Raw genomic sequence first — 26,750 nt, forward strand, 5'->3', positions numbered from 1 at the left:
TTGGAAAGAAAAGCAAACTTCCAACACAGCATTTAATAAGAACAATGGTTCTATATGATAAAACATTTGGATGTACAGTAGAACCTCTGGTCATGAACGTTCTGACCATGACCAGATTGGGTTCTAACCAAAATAGTCACTTTTTTTTTTTTTTGCGGCCAATTTCCCCTTCCACACCATTTTTTTTTGTAAGCGCCAAATTTCCAAAATTAGGTTTGGATCACGACCAAATCGGGTTGCAACCAGAGTTATGGAACAAATTATGGTCGTGACCAGAAGTTCTATTGTAACTTGATTCAAGCTACGTGATGGTGAGCCTACCTTGTGATTTAAGCACTGTATGAAATGTTACAAGAATATATTTTTTTTAATACACTTTTTTGGGTATATACTAACAGATTAGCTTATACCACTTCACTAAGACCTCTTTTTTCTCCTTCTACTCTGAAAGGGAAGAATATCTAGGTGTATTTGGTTATATAATAGGAACAGATATGTCTCCTAACTTGTAGGGCTCAGGCAAAATTGTCTTTGGATCAGGGATCCTAGCTTACATAGAGCAGTGTGACCATGTTTAAGATAAAACTTGATTTTGGTCCTGCTAGAATATTAACTTAAAATTGCCAGTTTTAGAGAATGCTGCAAGTGGCATGAATATGACAAAGGCTGATAACATAGTCTACAGATTCACCATATCATATTGAGCAGTACATGTAATATCTGTGAGTTAGTTTGGTGATAATCAGGACATTTGAAAGAATATAAGAAGAGTAAAATTTGAAAGATGAGAGAGAGAAAAATGTGGAACTGTGAAACAGTAAAGTGATGAGACTTTGTAGTTGAAGATTATATGTAGGAAATGAAATTGCACATTTAGAAATGAAGGACTAAAATGTGTATCAGAGAGTATGATAAAACCTCATTGTTACGGCTCTTTCTAAAAATAAGAATCCATAGGTTTATAATAGTCCTATATTATATCCAAGTAACTATTCCTAATGGAAGAACCAGAGATTGGTTATGGTACAAGTTGTATAACATTCTTAATTAATGCAACCCAAATTAGAAGAAGAAAAATCTACATGAATAGATGGGTAGGATCTATATAACATACAGGACGCAGTGTCAAGAATAAATAATACAGGGACTTGTAAAGTTTCTGCATTGAAAAAGACATATTTTCACGAATACATGTACATGAATTAAACAGTTATCTATTAATTTGTGCCTATAAAAAAGGAATGACTCAAAAAGCATGATTGATCTGAATATTTTTGAGGAAAAATTGTGACAGAATTATTGAAGGTCAGAAGGATTACAGGTGCTAAATATGGGACAGGGCATTTTTTAGTAATGTGACTGAATGTGGGGGGAAAAACACAGAAGAAGAGATATGAAAGTAACTAGAAAGTAAAACCGAAGAGAGCGTATAAATTGCATTATAAAAAAGTGTTAGAAGATGGATTAGTATCACAGTTGAATTAATGGAAGTGGACATCAAGAAAAAGAAGGTACAAGATACTTGGAACAGAGTGAAAAGAATTACATTGCATTGTGCAGCAAAAATATATATCATTATGGAATATGAGACGGTGTTTTGTGGAATGATGAAGTGAATACTGTATAAAAGTAAGCAAACAATTATATAATGTGTTTACAGAAAAAAAGTTGTGGCAAAAACACTGAAAGAGAGCAAGGAATTGAAAATATTTTATTTATTTTTACCCATTACAATTGAGCCCATAGTATTAAAGATTATATATAGAAGTATAGGAAGTGAAGAATAATTAGTTTGTTAGAAATAAAAAAGTTTTAGAAGTATAGAGAACGAGTTTGATCTAGTGATTGAAGAACCAGGCTAGAAACTAGGAAATGATGAGTTTTAGTCTCACCTTAGTCATAAAACATTAGTTGGGTGACTTGGGTCAGTCACTTTCTCTTAGCCCAACCCATCTCACAGGGTGATTGTTGTGGGGCAAATAGAAAGTGAAAGGAGTAGTATGTATATCCGCCACTTTGAGTTATTTAGAAAAATAATAAAGGCAGTATAAAAATAAATAAAAATAGGTGCAAAAAAGCTAAACAAGGAGCTACTGGCAAATGGAATGGAATTAAAAATAACTGATTAAATGATTTGGGATGAAACTGAATTAATGAATTCTAGAAAGAGTATTTTTGAGATTTGTATGGAAATAATATTGATAAGTTGAAGAGTGGAACTGAAAGAAATGTTATAGGTGTTTGTGTCTGTGGGAGAAGTTTTTTTTAAAAAAGAAGCCATAAATACTGTGAAATTATTGAAAAATGATACATTTTAGGTATACATGGTATGGCTAAGGAAATGTTAAAATAAGGGTGTGGTTTACTTATAGATTGGCCGGGTGGCTAGATGTATTATTTCTCTGTACAAAAAGAATAATAACTAGAAGGACTATAAGAAGAATAGGAGGATAAGGATTTTTTTTACAACTCAGCGAAACATTAAAAGTAAATTATCTAAAGAAGTTCAGGACTGTTTATCTTGGTGTCAGCTGGAAGATGGGATGGGACAGGACAGGACAGGACAGGACAGGACAGGACAGAATTGTTTATTGGCCATGTATGATTGGACACACAAGGAGTTTGTCTCCAGTACATAAGCTCTCATAACTCTAAGAAAGGGAAATACAATCCTACTAAATTTTTTTAGGAGAGGTTGCCCAAAGGTCAGATTGGAAAATGGACTGGATCCACCCAAGAACTTTAGAAGAAAAAGAGAAAAAAACCCAGAAAAAATCTTCAGTGCTTTCCTTAGGGACACCCAAGGTAACAGTGTTCTTAATGCCCTTCCACCTGGTCATGTGATCCACACTGCAATATATACAGCCCACTCTCTACCCCTTGGCAATTTTAAGACATGGACTTCCAGAATTCCCAAGCTAGCATGGTTGGAATTCAAGTCCAATATTTTAAAAGTTGAGAAACACTGCTATATACGCATATACACATATACATGAGAGGAGAACAAGAAAAACCAAGTACAGATTGGTATTTGTTAATTTAATGATGGTTCAAACTTGCCTTACGACCTGTACTCGCACTTACAACCATCACACCACTCATGCAGGCCATGTGATTGCAATTTAGGCACTTGGCAATCAGCTCACATTTACAACTGGTTGCAGGATCCTGTCCCATAGTCGCGATTTGTGACCTTTTTTGCCTATTTCCAGCAAAAAGGGGGAAAAATGCCAATTGGGGAAACTGGATTTGCTTAATAACTGCATGATTTGCTTAATGACAACAATAAAAATTGTCATAGAATAATTCTGACTTGCTTTACAACCACATAGCTTACAACAGAAATTCCAGTCCCAATTGTGCTCATAAAGTCCAAGATTACTTCTATATATGCATCAATCCTGACTAGACTATATTATATGCCCATCCTTATTACATCTCACATGTACACACAGGCAACATTTATACAAAAACATGGCACAAAGAGTGCACACAGATACACAGGGTACAACACATTACTTCTTTGTAGTTGAGATTCTATCAGCATCTCCCATGGCTAGTGCTGGGTAAAAGCATTGGAAAGAATTCCAGAAGTCAAGTTACCTTTATTTTTAGAGTGTATGTAATGCATTCTAAATGTAGTGCCTGCTCTGTCTTTTATATTCAGTGAGGAATTTCCTCCTTTTGGATCATATGTGTGTGTGCTTCCTGGTGAGGTTAAGATGAATATTTGTGTGAAAGAACTAGGAGTTTGTTTTGCATTTACCCTTGTTTCAAAATGTCCCCATCCTTTGCTTGTCTGCTTGTTTATTTTGGTGGCAGGAAAGAAATTGTGGATCCTACACTGTTTCTCTAACCATTCAAAGTAAGAATATTTTTAAAAGGACTGTTGATGTCAAAAAAAAGTTCAAGAAAGTCTTTTTTTGTTTTTACCAGTAGAAGAAATTTTTGGTCCTGTGGTACCTTCAAACTGTTTCAAAATCTAAATATAATTTAAATGTGGGTCTTTTTATCAAAGAGATAAGCTAAACCCTAAGGACACGTTGATTTCAAATAAAATTCAGCATCTTTTAAAATTGAATTCCCAGTTTTTGCTTTTTAAAGTTCAAAACCCTTTTGCCTTCATTGTATCAGTTGGCATAGCAATCTTTATATTGAAAATAATGAGAGAGTTACCTGACAAAAATGCAAGACTACAATTTTTTCTGCCAAATTTTCTAACAAAGAAAATATTAAATGACTGAGAATCATAAAACTGGATGTACTTTTAGTTATATTAAATGATAGAGGATTTAGATTTAGTTGGTGAGGCTTAGGTTGGAGTGTTAAGAAAGAATATGGTGAAACAACAGTTGATGTCCATATATTAATTCAAAATTCCCAAACAGACCATTGATTGGAGCCCTTACGATGTTGCTTGCTCTTGGAAAATATCTTATTAATCAATTCATAAAAATACTGATGGACACTGGCATGACATCAATATACACACACATATATATATGAATATATATATATTCAAATACTAAAACTCTATTACCATAAACTATCATAGCAATATCTCAAATGCCTAACAGCATTTTCCCTTCCTTCCATCTTTTACCAAAGAAATCAAGGCAGGACAACCTTGAGTTTCTTTCCCTTGCTCTCCTGGATTAAGCTCATGATGTTTTTCCAGGGTCATCACAAGTAGTAAGAACTATCAAATTTAGGAAAGAGTGCCCTTGACAATTTAGAAAATTCCTTAGAAAATAGTTAAAATAATGTCTTTGCCCTTTTTATATTCTGGTACTCATTAGTATAGGTATGCCTGAAATTATTCTCTCCAACCCAATTAATCAAATAAACTTTGTATCGTTTATTAATTGACCCTGACATTTCTATTCTGTATGAAAATTAGTTAAATCCATCTAATACCACGATTTGATGCAAGTAATACCTAGAAGTCATTATTTCAGAATTTTCTGCATATAAATTTTATTAAAAATAACAATAAAAAATTATAACAGTTGTTCAAATTCTGCAGCTCGCTCAATTTCCTTGACATTCAAAGTTTCTTATTTCTTTGACTGATTTGTAAATATTCCCTGTTAACATGTTGGCTAAGTGTCCAAATTATGCATCTCTGAATTCTCCAAGTAATTCTCAGGTTTCACTAAGATGAATACTAAATTTCCACATTTGTGTAGTTCTTTTCTGAATACTACTCAATTACACCTTCTCAATTCTAAAAGAAAAAGTTGCTTAATTTTTTCTTCTTTTAGGACTGAATCTTAATGCCCAAGAATATTTGGCCTATTGCTTTGGGCAAAAAATTCGATACAAGTTTCTGTATCCTGTTAGCTTTCCAATTTATACTGGGATTTTTCCTTTCACTCCAGAAACAAGATCCATCAAAGGGATATATCTCTGACAACATAATTACTCATCAAACTATCCTTTCTAATCTAAATCTTAGATTACCATTTTTAAATACTTCTCAATAAAACTCCATTTTTGAAAATCTCAGTTCTTATCTCCCAAACACATTCTGTTGATTCTAGTAAACAGTCTGAATATTTGTGTTCTCTGTGGTATTTTAAAATTCTATTTGGCTAGAAAGATAGCATCCTGTTTTTAGCAAAATAGAGTCAGAGGTCTCAATGCAGACTTGAACTAAGTTGTCCATTTCCATTCATATTCAAGGTGGACTGTGTATAGACACATGCATTATAAATTACTGGAGTAACCATGGCAGTACAAAACATTTGAAGGGGAACTCTGTCAAGAGTTTGTTGCAGCACACACATTCAGACAATTCAGCAGGAATCAAAACGTCTTCATATACATAACAACATATAAGGCATGCAATACTCTTGTAGGTTTTTCCACGTTGTAGAGAAGAGAAATAGCAAGTACAAACACAGCACAAAATGGAAGCACAAAATGAAGAAGGCAAAATGGAGGAGGGAGAAGCTAGTGCCCTCAAGTTTATATACAGAACAATTAAGCCATGCCCAGGTTCCAAACTGACTCTTATGGCCCCATACTGGCCAACTGAAACTATGTTTCAGTTACCTAACAGTTCCCCATTGGCTGACCTATTGCTATGCCCTATTCCAGTTCATGAATATACTCTGACAAACTCTAAACTATTTATTGGGTTGAACCCTACTCTTAAAGCATTGAGACAGCCATGTACTTCAGAAGAGTCAACCACCTTCATGAACAGACAGCCACAATCCATTGAAATTCCCAGTGGAATGAAACAGGTGTTTCTACACGTATGGAAACCAGTTGTGAAAGTCATCAAAGCATCAAGCCCTCTAAACTAACTAGCTGTCTTTGAGGAGGAATACTTCATTGGAACCACGATGCTTTGCGAAGTGCTCGTTTACACAGTTCTAACTTAACAATATGTAATATTCTTTCAACTATACAGAAATTAATTCAATATAGACTTTAGATATATTGGGAGATGGTGAATTGTGTCTATTGGGCTTACTTTCCTGTATATTCAGTGTAACATTTGCATAGAAAAAGTTCTTCATACTTGGGCTGGAATGTAGAATGAATCTACCTCTAGGAAGTAGATAGGCCTTGCAGCAGCCTGAGGCAGAGTAAAAAAGACAAGAGTCTGTAGGGCCCAAGCAATCCTATTCATTTTTGTAAGATGTAGGGTCCTTGTCAGTTTACATTTCAGTTGCCCTCCTGATAACATAGGACAATTTGAAATATGCCACACGTGGTATTTTTGAATTTGATGACAAGCATTTAAAATTTCTTTTCACTTCCATGAAAGCACAATAGAATCTTTTAATTAGAAATATGATGAATAAATAAAATAAAATTTCCAATAAAAGTTAGACTTTGGGTCCACTAATTAAAAAATTAAAATATATAAACAAGGCATTGTAACAAAGCCCATGAAACTTTCCCAGCATTAATGCAATTGCACCTTCTGTAGCTGGTATCGTTGTGTTCTTTGCTTCAAGATGTTAAAATCCCCCGGCTTTGTTGGAAACTTAACCTATTTGAAAATTAAATGGAGAGTGAGATCAAACGTTGCCAGCAAGCTGAGTAATTTGCTACAGTTGTTTAGCAAAGGAATTTATCATAGAATTTGTAGGGATAAACCACATACCTAAAATAAGTACACAATAAACATGCAAGACTAAGTTTCTTATGAGCAATTAGATTTAAACACAATTGACACTGCATTGAAAATGGAGCCACAGATTTCTGAGAGATGGTATTACTTTGTATGTAAAATACCTGGTCTAAGTTACTGGTTTTATAATATATAAGTATATAATTTAAAAATACATTTTGTCAGCAAGTTTTTATTTGTTTTTCAGCATATCATATACATGAAAACTTTTTCTCAGTTCATTAAACTTCAGCAGTCTCTCAGTAGTGTTTATGTCAATGGAAAATTCTTTCAATTTCCATTGTGAGAAGAATATTAATGTTTAAACTGCATTTACCTGTCTAATCTACATATGTTTGTGTTGTGGAGTAAATCACACTAAGTCCTATGGGAGAAAGGCTCAACTCTACTAATAGGCTAACTTTTCTTCTCTCTTTTTTCTTTGACTCCTACAAATTGAGAAATATTGCCTTTGGCAAACATAATGGGAAACTGCATTTTTAATGCTTCCACACAAGCTCATTTCTTTACTAAGGATGAAGCAGATGGTGGTTCTTAAAAATGAAACTTCCAAATCTCTACAGCTGACACACAATATTAGAATTTTGGTGCTTCTGGCAATTAGAATTTAGATCTGAGAGTTATATAAGGTTATGTGGATCTTGGATTTGACTAATAAATATGATATTGTGCTGAAAATGGTTAAAGGCAATTCTCTGCTATTCATACTTTTTCACACACTTCAAAAGACTTGTTAGAAACACTATCTGTACTTGAAATTTCAAATTTGTCTATATAGGGCTGCTTCAACTTCCTTCTTGTCCACAGTTAGTTCTTGGGTTATGATGACGATTGGGACAGGAATTTTCTTTACTAAGCAATAAAGCATGATGTTTGATAAGAGCAATCTCAGCAGGCCTGGTTGCTGTCATAACCCCAGGATTGTTAAGTGGGAATTGGTGAGACTCCCAGGCAAGCAAGCTGCAAATGAAAGCTGCAGGGGAGGGAATGCAAGGGGCAAATGCACTCTGTAGTGCAGGTGGGGGGGGATAGGGTGCTTCGGTCAGGTGCTATGGAACATGGTCAAGTGGGTGAAAACATGGCAAGAGAAACTTCAGACTTCCTGCCAGCTTCTCCATAGATTTTGCTTATAGGAACCCAGCAGCCTAAGATTAAATGTAAAGACCAAACACGGCAGAAAATACCGGTAATCATTTTTTAGTGACTGCAATTGGGATTGAAAATTCAGTCATTAAGTAAGTGGTTGCTAAGTGAAACCACAACCGATCCATGCTAGAAATGGTTTTCTCTATGATGCGCCAAGCCGAGGTGGCGCAGTGGTTAGAGTACAGCACTGCAACTACTTCAGCTGACTGCTAGTTCAGCAGATCAGCAGATCAAATCTCACTGGTTCAAGGTTGACTCAGCCTTCCATCCTTCCGAGGTAGGTAAAATGAGGACCCAGATTGTTGGAGGCAATATGCTATTTAGTATACTGTCTTTGGTGTAAGCCGCCCAGAGTCCTCAGAGAGCGGGCAGCATAGAAATACGAAAAATAAATAAATAAATAAATACATAAATAAATAAATGCTCTATGGAAATGAAAGTTGGACATAAAGAAGCAGGATTGATGCTTTTTAACTTTGGTTGAAGAAAATGAGAATTCTATGGATAGTAAAACCCCTTCCCCCCATCAAATAGTTCAGCAAACAAATCAACCATTGGAGTCGGTTACGGTGACGATGGCTGCATTGTTATATTACCTGAAAGACAACATTGAGAAGGAATCATCCTGGAGAAAATGTGGTCACTAAGAATCCACACTGATTAGTTGGTACATAATCAGTCAATGAATATATTAAGAGTGTAATAGTAAAATATAAGATTGGAAGAGATTAAATAAGACAATCATTTCTAATTTGGTGTTCAAGTTAATTTGTAAGGATGTTCAGTTGGGAATCTGAGTAGTCCTTGGTGCTCTCTGAACTTGGTTCAAACTAGATAATATCATCAGCTATCACATATTATGTTACTTACTTTGGGTCATGAAACATCTGCAAGAAAGCAACCAAGTTCAGAAAGAACCAAGGACCTCCCATTTCAATCCTGAGCTATAAATATTCTCCTTTATTAGTTCGGAATTTATCAACCAGTTGAAATATAAGCAATGTTTTAGGGATGTTACATTAAGATTCTTTTGAGCTAGTTTTATTAATGGTGAGTAGTATTTAGTCACAAGAGAGTTTCACTATTTGGGGTGACTATATGTAATAATCATCACAGTTTTTAAAACTTTTCTGTGGTCATAAAAGTTAGAATTGTATTTGGAGCTTTTCATTGTAAGAGAAATAATTTGTAGTCTGAAAGCAAGTTTATGGAAATTCTTGCCTTGCTGTTTTGTCGAAGAAAAAAATCCACTGTATGATGGATTATCATATACTGCTTTGCAAAGGCACAGCTTCCAATGCATAAGTATAACAATTGACATCCTGCCTTTGAATATGCTTTTATGCTTTTCTGTGTCATTTGTAAAGGCAATTAAAAGACAGGATGACATAGAAAGAATTGCACATTTTGGTCATTTAAGGTAATGAGGAAGTTTCTTCTGTACCTGTATCCCTGTTGTTAGGTAGAAAACACGACATTTCTATTTTATTAAGCCACCTAATCTGTCTTGAATAAGATTTGTATATTCATCAGAGGCCTCTGGAAGGGGGCCAGTTTCCTGCATGCCTCCACAGAGTGCAATACTTTGCCCTGTAACACATTCTTTACAATAAATGTCAGTAAAGGCTTCCCCCATATTTGATTTATTGAGAGTACACAAGGAAGCCAGCTGTTAGCACTTCTTAAGTATTTGTCTTTGAACATGACTTAAAGCTGAGAAACATCATTGTGCAATTTTGTTTACGATTAAAAGAGGCAGACTTCTTATGCCTCTTAATCTTTTTTTGTCTTGGATTTTTTCCCCTCTTAACCCAATATTTTGTCATTTGAAAGCTAATATGTCCTTAAATCAATGCTCAAAAGAGTTGCTGATTCTGTCTATATCTATATGCTTTCCAAATTAGCATCATTTTGAGAACAATCTGAAATGCAGCATTGCATCGTGAACAATTGTTTTATAAAGCAGCATATCATTTTTAAGCAAGTTACCTCTTAAATCACTGTAAGTCCTACCTACCTGGAAATTTAATATGCAGAGTATTGACTGGCTGTACACACAAACCACTGATTATCAACCTTAAGTTCACGTATGACACTAATAAGAACTTTCAGAACTATTTATCAACGTATTTGCTCAATCTTCATGGGGCGGTCTTTCCAATTTTCACCAAGTCAAGTGGATCATGTATACTGTTGCTCTCTTTGTGGCATTATCATAACATTTATTATTTTTGGAGCATACTCTATGGCATTCTTAAATTTATATCACAATATGCAACAATTGATCTTCATTAGCATTGTGTTATCTCTATATTCCAGATATACTCTTAAATCTCCAGTCTTTGGTAGCCTATTATCTGGATGACATAGAATCATAATTCATTTTGCTATGCTGCATAGTAGGTTCAATTAAATAAATAAAACTATAAATATTGGCAAATCATTAATAACATATCACATACATTAATTTTTGAGCAAAAAACCAGTTATTAACAGACATTATTTGTAGTATTCAAAAGCATTTTTTCAAAAAAAAAAAAAATCAATGATAATTTCACATTAGGTTAAATAAAGATCTCCAAGTTAAATAATCTATGAATGATCCCTGATAAAAAGTTCAGACTTCTTAACTATTATAGCAATGTCTCTTCACCAGGACATTTAGTGATAAAATCCCTCTAATATCTTTACTCCTGGACTATATAGTAACTAAATCATATTTTCTCTACTCTAAAGGAAGGAATTCCCCATATTGTAATAAAAGGTTGAAGAATGTGTCTGCTGATTGAAAAGAAAAGTCCTGTTCAACCGCAGTATTGTCAAGAATAGTTTATTTCTCATGGTTTTCGTCTACGTGCATGTATATAATACATACACATTTTACATTGTTATGATTGATTATGTGCCGTCAAGTCAGTATTGAGTCTTAGCAATCACATAGATAGATACATTTGTTTATGTTAGTATATTACTTGGACACAAGCTCTTACAATAATGGCTCAAACCATCAAATGCTTTTGCTGAAAAATGGAAGGAAAGTTAATTTTGCTTATGTGGATAAATCACAATCTCTTAGAATGTCCAAATCAGACAGACAGCTTACTTAGAATCTTCATTCCAAACTAGCTAAATTATACATAGAGCTTAAGTCCAAGGAGTTTATAAGAGAGGATTTAGCAAACATACCACATTTAATTTTAGGTAGTACAGATTTATAATTTTCTGTTATTTGTCAATGAAGGTAGATAAATAATATAAACTCAGCCTTATACAAGAGTATAATCGATGACTGCTTCATTTTTAGAATCAGCACCTAGAGATAGTCCTCGATGTACAACCACAATAGACCCCAAAATGTATGTTGCTGAGATATTTGTTAAATGAGTTTTACCCCATTTATTGACCCCTCTTGCCACAGTTGTTAAATGAATCACTGCAGTTGTTAAATTAGTAACACAGTTATTAAATCAATCTGGTTTCCCCATTGAGTTTGCTTCTTGGAAGGTTACAAAAGGTGATCACATGATCCAGGGGAATCTGCAACCATCATAAATATGAGTCAGTTGCCAAGCATCTGAATTTTAATTACGTGACCATGGGGATGCTGCAATGATCATAAGTGTGAAAAATGCTCAGAAGTCAGGTTTTTCAATGCTGTTGTAACTTTGAACGGTTACTAAATGAACTGTTGTAAGTCAAGGACTATCTGTGTTTGGTTTTCAATGCTGTATTGATACATTAAAGGCCAAAGTGGACAAGATTAGAGCCGAATGCAGTAGGGTGCAAGAGAAATACTCCTACTTGAAGCATTAAAACAGTCATGTTCTTTGGCTCATATGACTGCTTTGAACCTCGTGATTTTTACGAATATATCCATGCATAGATAATTGTTTTGTGTGATCCAATAGTGAAAGAAAGCAGTTATGCATGGAGACAGTGAGAAAAAAAAAATCAAAGATAGCCTTTGAAGCAGCCGTACAAGCCTTCCAAAGTAAGTTACTTCGAGCAGGTGTAGTTTGTTCATCCAATTTTCAAAACAAACCTTTCAAATATTTTTCATAGCTGCAGAAAATTTGAAACATTAAAAAAAAAACACCTTTCTCACATGCATGCAAGTCACCTAAACTCCTATTAGGCTAATTCCTTTTTAATGTTGCATTGGAAGCTCCCAATGAAACCTTTATTTGGTTTCTAAAACAAAATGCAACATATTAAACAGATATATGCATCATGAATGTATTTTTATTCAAGCTATGTGGAGACCTATTCTGCTGTTCCACTGTTGTATTCAAATTGTAATTTTCTCTAGATGCATTCACAACGTGACTTCTTTGGTGATGCAAATTGTGCCACGTAGAGTCCACTCCATTTCTGTAAAGCAGATATGAGGAACTTATTTCTATCCAAGTGGTGTGTTTTAACTGAAGCAGGAATAAATCCAATCAACTATTCCCAGGACTATCAGCCAACATAACCAAAAGTAAAGGATCATTAGAGTTACAATTGAATAACCTAAGGGTTACCATATCGCTATCGTCTTCTGGCTAAAGTGGACAATTTGTGAATTTTCGGCTCCCAAGGAAAGACCACCAACTTAGCCTTATTTGTTATTTATATACGTTGAAGTTAAGAGATAGAAAATTTGGCTTATCAGTGCTGTTTTCACTCCCACATTTTGGGAGGAAAGCAAAATAAATAACATAAAGTAATAATATCTAAAAAATACAGAACACTGGATATTTAGAAATTTTGTTTGTTATTTGAATGTCCCTGATAATATGTAGATTGTGCTGTGATTACATACTGAAGGAAAAGAAGAATGTTGGATGTTGTCCCTTAAGATGAAGAATAACTATGCTCTGCAATCTCCTATTTCTTTTTCAGCATCTGCAATCCCTGATAATGGAAGAAGAGCCTGTTTAAAGCTGAAAGTCTTTGTACGGCCTGCAAGTAAGTGCGTTATGCCTTGCCTTAGAGGGTAGCTTTATAGTGCATGCTTCGGTTTAGTAAACAGCAGTATAAACTTCTTTTAACTTTTAAAATCCTATGTGGTGTCTCTTCTTTTCAGCATCACTTTTTTTTGTTTTTGCCATATCTTTTAATCATTTTTCACAAAGCAATTTTCTTATTTGTTTTACATCATTATACATTATACATCAGTTGCTAACTTGTTGTTTCTTAAATTGTGGTACAAAAAGAAAACTACTGTGGTGTTTTGAAGCAGGCCACAGTTAAGTTATAAATATATGCCTATAATAGAAATAGAAATCAGACCTAAAGACAGTTGCAAAAAAAAAAAAAAAAAAAAGGAAAATGGGGATTTTAAGGGTGTCTCACTAACTTATTTGGCTGTTATCTCTATTTTTGTTATAGACAACTGTATGAAAACTATAGGTGTTCATGATCGTGTTTTCGATGTTAACGACAAAGTAGAAAATTCATTAGAACCAGCAGGTTAGTATGCTTAGAGACTCTCTTTTAACAAATGCCTCTGTCTTTCTGGAGCTTTTGCGTCTCTTTCTTTCTCTTTGCATGGTTTGCACGGTAAAATTATTCTGCTTTTACTCATTTCTTGCAACGCTAATATTGCTTATGGTATATCTAATTTGCTAATGCTAGAATTCTCTTTTAAGATGTTGAGAAAAGGTATGCTTTTTCCATGACAATCTGCTTATTCAAACATGGCACCTCATTTAAAAACATAGTTGTCCTAATCCCATTTCCACCCCATTTTTTGGTGTTTCCATTCAAGAGATAAATATTTAAGAAAAAAAAATGTTATGTATACTAAAGAAACTCATATATATGTCATCCATGAGAATTTAAATGTAATTTATCTAGTTGCTACCCTGCCCCAATATATAAATAAACTTGGACAGAATTTTACAATGTCCCAGAGAAAAAAATATGCATTGTATTTTGCAATTAAATGCAGTACGTAATTATGAGTAATATAAAATTGATTTCAGGTTTAAAAGACAGACAACTGGACAACTAGAATATGATAATATTCTTGGCCCATTTATGTTACTAGTGTATTGTAGATACATTATTATTATTATTATTATTATTATTATTATTATTATTATTATTATTATTATTATTAAATAAGAGCAGCTGATCTCAATGAAGATTTAGTTATGTGCCTGCTGGTTCTGTTTTAAAAATAAAAATATTGTAAGAATGTTAAATACTAAATTGTCTGCATATTTCTCTGGACATTGCATTGCTTTACATTCTTTTTACAACAAGGTCATGTTCCCCATTTCTCCCCATTCTTTCCACTGGGGAGAAGATGCAAGATATATTCAATTTCTTGATTTCTGAGTGTCCTGTTCTAGAGCTACCCGAGGCCTACAGAAGAAGTCAAACAAGGTTAAGGCAGAGGTTTTCAGATGAAGGAAGCTGAAGGGACAGCGGGGCAAACAAAAGTCCCTCTGATGAAGAGAGAAGCTGACAAGGAGTGAATCCAAGGCAGAGACCCTCTGGCAAAGAGAAATGTCAGAGACTCAGAACCTAAGATAACTCCCAAAAGGAGTAGGAGGAAGTTTTTAAAGGAATACTCTAAAGCTTTTTATAGTCACTGTCAGCTCTATCCCCACTCTACTAATTTGTACTACATCCCTATCCTCTAAATTTAGCAGAATCAAACTTCTGCAGAGGTGTAGATAATAGAAATTACTGAGTACAACAAGTTTATGTCCTTTGGTTGTTGGGGCTCTTAATGCAAAATATATTGTGCTTCTCCTAATGAAACAGCCAGAACCTTACCTTCATTTTACATATTGAAAGATGTACATTCAGGGAATTGTGATGCTTTTATATTCATAAAAGAGACATTCCTGGTGCCTAAACTGAATTTCCAACATCGTTAAATGTTTTTTTTTCCTTAATCATGTATTATAAGATGTATACCCTGTTTTCCCCAAAACAAGGCATCCCCTGATAATAAGCCCAATCAGGCTTTTGAGCACATGGCAATAAGAAAAAAAGGTTACTTTAGGGTTACAAAAAAAAGGATAGGATCTTAATTTTCGGGAAACACGGTATGTTTTTAAGGTTAGATATTATTTTATGTTATGATTTTGATATATAAACAGCTATGAAACTTTTAGAAATAATTACTGGTATTATGACAATTTAGATGCATTTACTCATAAACATAGAAATTAATTTGATTTAGGATAGGGAACATAGTGACTTTACAATAAGTTCACTGTCTCTGAATAGTTTTAAATCTTAATCAAAAATTCTCATAGTTAACATTTTAATTTTTCTCGGTAAACATTTTCCTACTTTACAACTTAGGTGTTATGGAAACGTGATTTATACTGAAAAAGACCATTTGGGTTTTTTGGTCTTACTTCTAAGCATTTTTAGAAGTTTTTCCAAGAGAGAGATGGAGAGACTCTGTACCACTATTTCTTCGAAATGTCAAAAAACAGAATAAGGCATTCTGCATAATTTCTACTTGTGGCCATCTCCCCATCTCTGAATATCTTTATGATGTGATTTTTGCTGCTTTCTCAAATGATTTGTCATCTGTTTAAATATGGTATAATTTCAGACTTTTTATTGTTATCTACTGATAGTCAGCTACAGCAGCTTTTCATCTTTGTGCTTAATTGCTTTCACTTTCCCATTTTTCTAACAAAATCATAATATTCTATATTTTAAGAAAACAATATACATTGATATAATTGCTCTCTTCAACAAGATCTCTGATCAGTCAGTCTTCCTACAACCCTCTCCTCTTCGTTTAAATTTTTATATAGGCAGATTTTACTGGCAGAAACTTTGGAATTCTTTTGGAACTGGTAAATCATCATTTGGACATTAGTTGATTTTCTGTACAGTAACTACAGGAGACAAATAAAACTCTAAAACTAATTGAGAGAACAATGTCCAAAATTTCAGCCAGTGTTCTGTCTGGTTTCATGAAGTTTTTTAAAAAAGTGGAACGCATGGAATTTAACCAAGGAACTATTAAAAAGTTTTAAAATAACGTATGTTGTCTTTATCTTTGGAGGAAAAAAATACAAATGTGTGTTTTCTGTTTGAACAGATGATACGGTACATGAATCGGCTGAGCCATCCCGTGGTGAGAATGCAGCTCAGACCTTAAGGATATCCAGTCAGCCTTTCACAACTCTACTGTTCCTTCTAGCAATGCTTTTGACGTTATAGCACATATTCCAGCAAGCTGCCACAGTCAACTTCAGGATCTTGGAACATCAAAGATCCACTTAACTGCTCATCCCAGCAACGGGACTTTGTATTGGTTTGCAGATGTTGGTTTGTTCTCCTTCCCCCATCTTCTCCCTTTCTCTCCTCTGCAACCTGAACTTTGAGCAAAAATTGAAGAGGAATAACTAGACCTCTTCCTACTCCCAAGCTTTTCCCTGGCTTTCCTTGATCCCTTCTAAAATAAATGGACTCCAAATGAAAATGCCAAATTTCAATATTGACACTAGTGATTCTTACTTTCCTCTGCAGCCTCTATTTAAGATACTGCCTAGTTAATTCACTAGGCCATCCTTATATGGAGAAGGAAGAATAATAGGAGATGCAGTTAGTTGAAGAATAAGGAAGTTATTTGAAAAAAAACCAAGAGAAGTTTTTTACTCTTTTCAATAAAATATTTATTTCTCCTTGTTCAGCACTGTAAGATGATCATGCAATGCACTGTGTCACCATGTCAGGACTGGAGTGAAGATATTAAGAATAGATATATCTCAGTGAACAGGCTCCTCAAAGAAAAGAGATATTATTTGTATGCAACTGCCTTGAAAGGTTCTTGCTGTAGAAGTTATGCTCCATAAGAGAAGCTCTGTCATTAGGGGATAAAAAAGTGACTACTGACATGCAAGGTCAGGTTTAGGAAACTATGTTGGAGTGATAGTGCCTCTGTTATCGCTCTAGGTGGATAGTGCACACCAGATTACTTTTCTTTTGACTCAGATACCATGGTGCTACAACAATTTTTGTTCAAATGCAAAATGGCATTTCTGCACTTCTAAAATATATTTTCTGTGTGAATAAAGTGACCTTTCCCAAGGCTGACTTCGTAGCCAGTAGCCTTGGATCCAGCTCTGGGTGGTAATACATACTATGTTGATAATCAGGGTGGAGTAAATCTGGTGAGTGATACAGAATCCCCAGTGTCATGGATAATTCTGCCTCCTTGAAAGTTTGGCAACTCTTGGAGTAAAATGCTGCCAGAAAGGAACCAGGACATTTGTCATAGAGGGTGGAGGGGAGTTCTGCATGGGAAGAACAGAGTACAGGAAGATTGTTTTGAACTGTAGAGTGAAAGTTGAGGCATTGATCTCATCTCTCTCTTCTTTTCCAACACAGTTGAAAATTAGTGTAAATGTCTTCATTGGCAGGAGATAAACTAGACAGAACTCCCAAAGACTTTTAACTATTTTGTTGCTTTTAAAAATCCACTAGAGTAGAAAATACATTATCTAGATATACCTTATGCTGAAAATAATTATATATGCTTGTCCTATTTAAAGATGATAAAATGTGGTAATTTGTGACAAGATTATGGGGTGCTGATTGGTTGAAATCAGGGGTGAATCCTTAGGCAGCTGTGATATAGCCTCATAAAACATTTACCAGGAAATGCCTTCTTTATAGTATTCCATTAACTTAGGCAGACCAAATTTAGATTTACTAAATAAGAGAGATCATGAAAGCTACTTAGCAAACTTTGTTTTCTCTTAAAATTAGTGAGAACAAAACTTTAAAAAGAATGAGGTTAGGCTTCACTGAATTTTCACAAGATAGCAAAAAAAGGGTTTAATACTAAATCATAATGCAAATGGACAAAATTTTAAAAATGCTCTTTGTACTATGAAAAGAAAGCATTTTTTCTAAAAAAAAAAAAGTTGCAGAATTTCAGGATTCATAAATAGCATGAATAGAATGGTAAATATAAGGCGCTCTGGGCTTGCCTGATACCACAAAGTCTGGGCTGTATTTGAAAGCACAGAGATGTCTGAGATAGCACACAAATAAAAAAAAAAGTCTCATAATCAACACTGAGGAACGTCACTGCTTTTCTCGGAGTACAATCAATCAGTCTCCTCTCTTCAACATGTATTTTGGGTGCATAGGTAGGAAGGATGACCTTGAAAATAGTGATCAAGGCAAAGACAATGTTGCACATGAATTAAGATCCTACAAGTGTAACCTACCCATTGCAAATATGAGTCACACTGTTTGTTGTCCTAACAATGGCTATAGCTGTTTTTTCATCATTTATCTACCAATAATAAAAGGCTGGACTCACTTGCCTCAATAGCACGCTTTCTAAACCACAGATTTGTCACCACAGTGAATTCAAACTTTTGCTTTGCCACGGCGCCACTGCTAATCTAATGAATAAAAGCAACACTGTAATTACAGTTCAAGATGCTAATTGCTACACTGCCTCAAATGCAGATTTGCCGGCAGTAGGTTTACAGGACCCTCGGATATTTGATGGCATCAGGCAATCTTATTAAGCAAGAAATGGCCATGTTCACAGGACATAGTGAGACATAAGACTTGATTAGTATAAATACTTCTGAACAATGCAGATACCAGACCATCCCTTTGTATGTTCCATCTGAAAGCAAACCATAACTCCTTATCAAAGAAATTAGCCATAAGCAAGCCATAGTTTTTTTCTATGGTATGTGCAGGCCATGAATTGTATCTCCTTGGAACTGATATTTAACAAGGTTTGCTGCTCATGCAGGAGCACTGATGCTAACCAAGCCTTATGGTGCATTCATGCAAATGTGGCCAGTGCCTGAAAATGTTTTAATCTCTCCCACTTGGGTATGTGTGTGTGTGCGTGTTGTCCTGACGTCTTCAAAAAGATGCCAGTATGTACGTTTATAATAGCCCCTGTTCTCAAGCATGAAATATGAGATACAACATTTGGTCCCCCTCAATTCAGACAGTCTGCCCTCTGCCATCCAGTCCGAGTTTGCTAAGGGCTTTGCAAAGGGTAGCAGGGAAATAAGGATTGATCTGTGTGGTGGATACTGTGTATCCTTTAATAGACAACAAGGTAACATTTTGTGTTAGTTTAGAAATATTGTTTTGTACTGTACTTTCTCAGCTGGCGAAGGAAAGACAAGTTAAGACAAAAAAAATGCTATGTTCTTTAAATTCTGTATTATTAGCAGCCTCTGTTGTACATAGTGTTTGATAATAAAGTATTAATTTGATTATTATGTCTTTTGTAAGTGAGAAGAAAATAGATTTTCGTGATATTAAAATTTAAATAAATAATTCACCTTCTGAATATATCCCCCCAAAATCCATCATGGCTACTAAAGATGTAGCCACCACAGGTCACTCCCCATACAGGATTCACTCATGAAAGGCATTCAGCCACTCTCAAGATTTCACAATGGCAGGACTCGGAATATTGTGGCATCTGGTTATCGATGTTTTGTCCGTGGAGTTAATGGTCTATTGTTGGAAGCCCATGGTATTTTTCTTTGGGTGTTAGGTTTTCATTAGCATGTGGATTCACAACAGCTTGGATTTTATTCTTCCTTCTTGTGGGAACAATTTTTTTTCCTTCCAATTGTTTAATCCTCTTTCTTTTCATGGGTGATTGTTTCAAAAAGGGGCCTTCCCAGCGACATATGTGATAATGTACAGTGACTTGATTTCTCACCCCATTGAACACCAAATGTAGCAGGGGGTTATATGTAAATAATTTTCTTTCCTGTATAACCATTGAAGGAAAGAAATAATAGCTACCAAGGGAATATGTGTGTTTGGAGTTTTTTCACATATTTTATGAAAGCAGTGGCTGAATCAATTTTTGCAAATTTTGAAAAATAACCTTTTTCATACTTTTTTCCATAAGTCTAGTTATGTAAATTTAATAATCTTGTTTCCATCTACTGTACATCAGATTCCTCTTTCTCTTCCCTGCTACCAAGTCCCCTTTAGTTCTCATTAAAAGTGGAGCAGTGAATGGGCAAATCTATTTCTGATTTGCAGTGCCCTACTTTTGCCATGCCTTCACCCATGTTTTTCATATTTGAGATAATCTCCCTGCCAAAATCTTACTGCCATTATCTGAACAGTTTAATAGATGCTGGCATAATGGAGGTTGCCCATGAGCCTACAGAATCTGCTTTCCATGGTTACCCTTGATGGCCTAAAGAAGCCACTGATTGTGTCCTTCTGGGTATGAAAGTCCAACTCAGTGTGGTCCTGTCCTTGTACTGCCCTGCTTTGCAGTTTCTTTGCACTTATTTATTGAGTGCTGTTTTTAAAATGCTTACATTATATGAATTTAACAAAAAGTGTTAAAAAAACAAACCCATAAAATCTGTATTTGTATATACACGTGTCCGTACAATTATATCTGAATAAAAAATTAAAGATTTTCATCATTTTAATAAATTCTTTCAGGCTACATTTTTATTTTCTGAATGATGCCTTTGGTTCAGGGGCTTTTTTTTTTCCCATCTTAAATATTTCTGGGGGAATGGAAGTCTGCAAGGAATACAACACTGAGCAGTTCTGTAATGCTTGGAATGCAATTTCTGCACAGATTAAATACCTGGAGCTGTCACCACCAGGATCCAGTCTGATCTATATTCTGGGTGCTGTGGTATTATTGTTTATCCCCAGCCCAAGTTTAGGAATAAGTTGTTAGCGTGGTTATTCATACCATCTTCTAGACCAGGGGTGTCAAACTCGCATCGTCACGGCAACATCACGTGATGTATCATGACTTTTCTCCCCTACGCTAAACCGGGGGTGGGTGTGGCCAGCATGTGACGCATCCGGCTCGCGGGCCACGAGTTTGACAGCCCTATTCTAGACTGACTATACAAATAATTCAATGTTTTAAATTGTGCTCTCCTATTTTTCTGATGAATGGCAATTTGATGCAGAATAAAGTAAGATGTTCTGCTAAGTGTGGACTGGGGTGATGTAAAGGACTGCAAACAGGGCAGACAATGCATGGCACCCCATTTTCCAGTGTCCCCTCAGCTAAAAATTAATGGACTAAATGAGTTTAAAGGATGGAGAAAAGTCCATAGCAGAGCTGCAAATCTCCCCAACGTTTTAAAATCAATTTGAAATGCAACATCCTGTTCCTTGTATACTCTGTATTGAAAATGGTGCACAGCTCTGCAACAAGTTATCAACTGGTGTTCAGTATGCTTCATTATCTATTAATGGTTTTGTTTCATCACTCCTGGAGCTTTGAAATATCAACTGTTGTGTGTGTATTAAAACTCCTAAGAACCATAGTGAAAAAGAGTCCCCTCCCTGAACCAAGGTATACTTAAGGAAATCTCTCTCACATTTTACCTTTGCTATGGTCAACTAACTAGACTGGGAGGCTTCACAAGCATTAAGTGTCAACCCTGAAGCTGGCTGACCATTTTGAGACTTCAGTGCTGACACACTGGAGAAGAGGGATTGGGAGGGGAATAGAGATAGTTGGAGTGTTGTAGCCAAAACAAAATACTTTCTCTTGGGAACCAAGGACATTCCTGCAAGTGCTCGGAAGGAGGGGACTGAGGTCACCTAGCAACTGGACAGTATCTTGATTAGACCATATGACTTGACTGTTTTGAGAAAGTGACAAACATTTACTTTTAATTGGCAAATTCTTATATTGGCAAATGTGTTTGATCAATAAAGGTGCTAGGTGCATAAAACATCACCTAAGAATAAGGTGAGGGATAAAGAAACAGAAGTATCTAACTCGCCACACATTTTCAAATCCCAATTTTAATTACATTCATGTTAGCATTAACCTCCTTGAAAGCTTTTTATTAAATTTAATTGGTTAACAGGGTAGCAAGTACTAATTATAACTTGCTTTGACTTCTCTTTACAAATTAGGAATGACAGCCTACTGCCGAGAGAAAAAGAGAGAGATACATGTTTAGTACAAAGAGCTGATGTGCTGAACCCTTGTTTCTGGAAGTATGAATCTAAATCATAAATAACATATACTTGGTTTAGCTTAACATAACAACCTCATTTTTTTCAGCTTTAGCAAGATTGGTTATAGTTCTGATGGGTCACTTTAAATGTTTTTATTTAAATGGTTTCTCTCTTTTCTCTTGTTAGATCCTTGATATTTTTGTCCCCATAAACTGCACCAAATAATGTAACAGTTTTAGCCTAACTTCAGAATTTCTTATAAGTTACTCAGGCCTCTGACAACATTACCTTGTCTTAGGTTGGAGGGAAAATAGAAAGGAGGCCTCAGGAACATAACAAAGAAAATAAATGATTGTTCAGAAAGGGCATGAGAAAGGGTCCATTCACAGCTAAATAAGAATCATACGCGCACGTGCACGCACACACACACAATTAATAGGAGCCCAGCTAAATTCAAATATATGCAGAAAAAAAATTGCAGATTTTTTTCCATTTTTTCAAAGATCGATAAGAGCTTTTTCTACAACAGTTTACCAGTCTTTTTAAACGGTTGGTTTAAACAGACATAGAATACTCAGTCATGAAATTATACCAATTATACCTTCCACTGATTATACTTTTTAAATCCCAGTTATATATAATATTGAACACAATAATAATTGTTTCTTCGGCTCTTGATGTGGCCTAAACTTGAGGTGGGAGGACTTATTGCCAAAAAGTGGATAGATTCACATCACATGAAGTGGGAATGAGATGTTGACGGAATTGTGGAAGGTCTACTTTTATTATTGTTTTAATCTGTGACTATAATAGAGTTCATCAGCTGTCCATTTTTAGAAAACATGGTGGAATGTGTGTGGCTTCAGGGGTCATCTAAAGAAACCATCGTGTCCTGTCATTCAATGTTGCTCATCCGTGATCTAAACATGAGATGCAAAAGTGTTGTGGAGAACATACGTATTGGAAGCTGTATCTAAACTGAGCAAAGGGAAAGGTTAATAGGATTAAATCAAAAAGGATATTGTAATTGGGCACAGTTGATCTCTAAAGAAATTCATTTATGTTTTTTCAGTAAGTTTAACTTCCTTCCATCCCAAATTCGAACAAGAATGAAATAGAAAAATATTCACTGGTGGTTGGCAAAATCCCTACTTCTACTTTTGATTCTTTTTGCCACATGTTATTTGAATAGCATGTTGATTAAATGGACCACTGAACTGTTCCATTTGTGCCAACATCAAAGACGTATCTTCATTTACTTGCTAAGTGCAGCATCAGGTCTGTACTGAGTTGGATGAGTTGTTAATAGAATGGGACAGCTATTCTTTGATTCCTTTAAATATGCTGGCATCTAACACTGGAATGTGAACAGAAAGATACAAGCCTTTTGGTGTTGCAGCTCCTCTCTCACAATTGTATTCAAAGCATTCCTAAGTAGAATAGAACTTTCTACCTAACAGAAACAGAAAGGAATTCAGTAATTTGAATCATGTGTCACAATATACATATTTTATTAAAACTTCATCTTAACAAAACTTAATTTAATGGATTTGGATAGAACTATGTCTAAATTAATCCCTGTTTACTGGATTTGCCTGTTAAATCAAGCTGAGGTTAGTACAAATTAGGCCATTTATTTCAATAACATAACTGAAGCAGGTACATATATTGACAAAAATAAATTTGGATTTTTTAAAAAATTGCCTTCCACCAAAATGGTCCATCATTTTGAAGTTCTGCTATATATTATGGAATATTATGTAATAAGAAAGTTTTTTTTAAAAAAAATAATCTAAAAATGATGTTCACATAAGAAACTAAATCCTGATTACAGGGGAAAAACAATCAACTGTTCACTTTTCATTGCATTCTTCTAAAAAAAAGTCTTAGTTTTTTTACTTTGCAATAAACAGTTCTAATAAAGCCTTTTTATGACTAAGTCAATTGTGGTTGTGACCCTACAAAAAATAGCAATTTCCATTGTAAGCGGACTCCTACAATGGCTTGGCTCTGTGCCACAGATGATGGCAACCACAGTTGATGGCAAAGAGGTCTCATTTCTTTCACGCGATGAGGATGCTAAAGTAGAACAAATGAGAGCCTTATGGCTGTCATGCCAAGGAAGTCTGCTGTTGCTATTTTGATTCCCTCCCTCCATTTTTGCATATACATATTAAAGCGACTTTGTCTCCAGGTATAAATGGGCAAACCTGCCTACAGTTCCTATGTGCTGCACTCATTAGCCAAACTTTTCTCCTCTAAAGAACCTTTGCCAAAAGGTTAAATGGAATGCATACAGCTGCAAATGTTATGAATATTTATGATGGTGTGAGACGGAGATTTTGCATCCATGAATAATAAAGGTTTTTTTTCCCCTCAAGTAGAGATAACGAGATGGGGACAAAACGGTGATGTTGCAAAGTGTGGAAACCCCACTGAGAACAGCAGGGGCAGCCCAATTCTTCCCACCCTTTCCTGCTTGAACTGAAATCAAAAAGTGGGACAGAACATACAGATTTTTTAAAAATAAAGCTTCATAGCAAAAGGGGGCTTTATCTACTGTGTATGTCACCATCCCCTCCTGTGCACTTCATTTGCAAAAGCTTGGGGCATGGGGTATATGTCAATGATAAAGTCACCTTCCAGTTTGGAACACAAGATCTTATTTGTGAAATTCTCAGGGTAGCCGTTACATATTAAGCAGACGCTGAAGGAGCTGCTTTGCATTCTCTTCAGGAGCAATTGACGGGAAAGTCTTTACAACAGCATCAAATTTAAGATCCATTGACCGTGCAGCTTTAAAACAGTCTGGTTTGCTTTGGAAGAAAAGAAGCAATCCTAGTATTCCAGAAACGGGCATGTGGATAATATTGAAGAGGTGTGCAAGTTCTGTTTCAAAACACCCTTACTCAAACTACATCTTTAGGTGTTTTTTATTTATTTATTTATTCGATTTATATGCTGCCCTTCTCTGGAGATTCAGGGCGGCTTACAATGCATTAAGCAATAGCCTTCATACTTTTGTATATACCTGCTTAGTAGGGCTTTTTGGCCCCCCCAAGTGGTGTTCTATTTTATACAATGTCAGCTTATTGCCCCCACAAACCGGATCCTCATTTTACCTACGTCAGAAGGATGGAAGGCTGAGTCAACCTTGAGCCTGGTGAGAATTGAACTCGCAGTAATTGCAGGCAGCTGGTAGCTAAGTGCTACTTTAACAGTAGTTTAGTCTGCTGCGCCACCAAGGCTCTTGGTCTTTTTAAAACCAAGAATATCACACATGAAAGAAAGTTCAATTTTCTCAGCAAATTTTGAGACCAAGAGACTCCTCCCACAGTTAGTCATGCTAGCATGAGTATGTCTATGGAGATTCTCAATCACCCAGGTCATGGTTGTTTTCAAGAGACAACTGGACTTTCTGATTTTTCTTTGAAGATGTTTCGCTTCTCATCCAAGAAGCTTCTTCAGCTCTGACTGTATGATGGGGAATGGAAGGATTTATACTCCTTGCAGACAGCTGGTCATTTGCATTCTTTTAGCAAGTCATTAAAAGAATTTAGTCACCTGGAGGCTATCTCTGTTGTCAGGATCACAGTTCCAACAAGGTTCTACACCCATTTGCACCTTTCAGATGTCCCTGATGACACAGATAAACTTCCAGGTGGCCTTAATGACTCTCTAAAAGAATGCAAATGACCAGCTGTCTGCAAGGAGTATAAATCCTTCCATTCCCCACCATCCAGTCAGAGCTGAGGAAGCTTCTTGGATGAGAAGCAAAACATCTTCAAAGAAACACCAGAAAGTCCAGTTGCCTCTTGAAAAAGCACCTTTGGGTTAGTGAACAAAAATGTTGTGCTAAATGTTGTACACTTGGGAGTTGTACAATTTCTTATTAAAGGAGCATTGATTAATACTGCCTTTTGTTAGTATACCTCACATCTTTCTGTTCGATCAGCTCTTTCTGACCAAACACACTTGTTATTATATTGAACTCGACTGTGATCACTACTGATCAGGAATCCTATCTGCATATACCATGAATGCATAAGTAGCTGCCCTAACCATGCTTTGCAAAACATATCCAAAGGTGCATTATCCAGCACCTTGATGATCAGGCCTTTTGATCCCATGAAACCTTGCCTGCATATATGTATATTTCTATGTTGGATGAGTCAGACATTAGAGTGGAAACTCACATACTAATTGTTTGCCTTACAACAACAACAAAATAAGAAAAATATTTTCATTGTCAACATCCCACGCTATTTCTTCGCTGACAATTTATTATTTATTTATTGGCCACTGAGCTCCAATAGATTTGCTGGTGTCATTGTACTACTGTTTCAAACAATATAGTGTTTTCATGGCCATGGCAGGTAGAAGAAGTAACTAATAAGTCTTGGGTAATAAACAAACAAGTGTGAAACATGATTACATTTTACTGCATCTTACATTTCTGTTAAACACAATTTAGGATGATGAATCACTGGTGACAGCTATTACTTTTACCACTTAAACAATT

General features: G+C 35.3%; 1 protein-coding gene across 2 annotated transcripts in view; it reads left to right on the forward strand.

Moving 5' to 3' along the window:
- Positions 1 to 16,483, forward strand: part of EFNA5 (ephrin A5) — a 195,581-nt gene extending 179,098 nt beyond the window's left edge. The window contains exons 3-5 of one of the 2 annotated variants that reach the window (XM_070935736.1): positions 13,181 to 13,246; positions 13,670 to 13,750; positions 16,362 to 16,483. In XM_070935736.1, the coding sequence (XP_070791837.1) occupies positions 13,181 to 13,246; positions 13,670 to 13,750; positions 16,362 to 16,483 (269 nt within the window). The remainder of the gene's footprint in view (positions 1 to 13,180; positions 13,247 to 13,669; positions 13,751 to 16,361) is intronic. The other variant, XM_070935737.1, reaches the window with a different exon arrangement.
- The last annotated feature ends 10,267 nt before the right edge of the window (positions 16,484 to 26,750 follow it).

The sequence above is a fragment of the Pituophis catenifer genome, unplaced genomic scaffold (assembly GCF_029215685.1).
Source record: "Pituophis catenifer annectens isolate HBS135680 unplaced genomic scaffold, rPitCat1.0.hap2 SCAF_2, whole genome shotgun sequence".
NCBI classification, from domain to species: Eukaryota; Metazoa; Chordata; class Lepidosauria; order Squamata; family Colubridae; genus Pituophis; species Pituophis catenifer.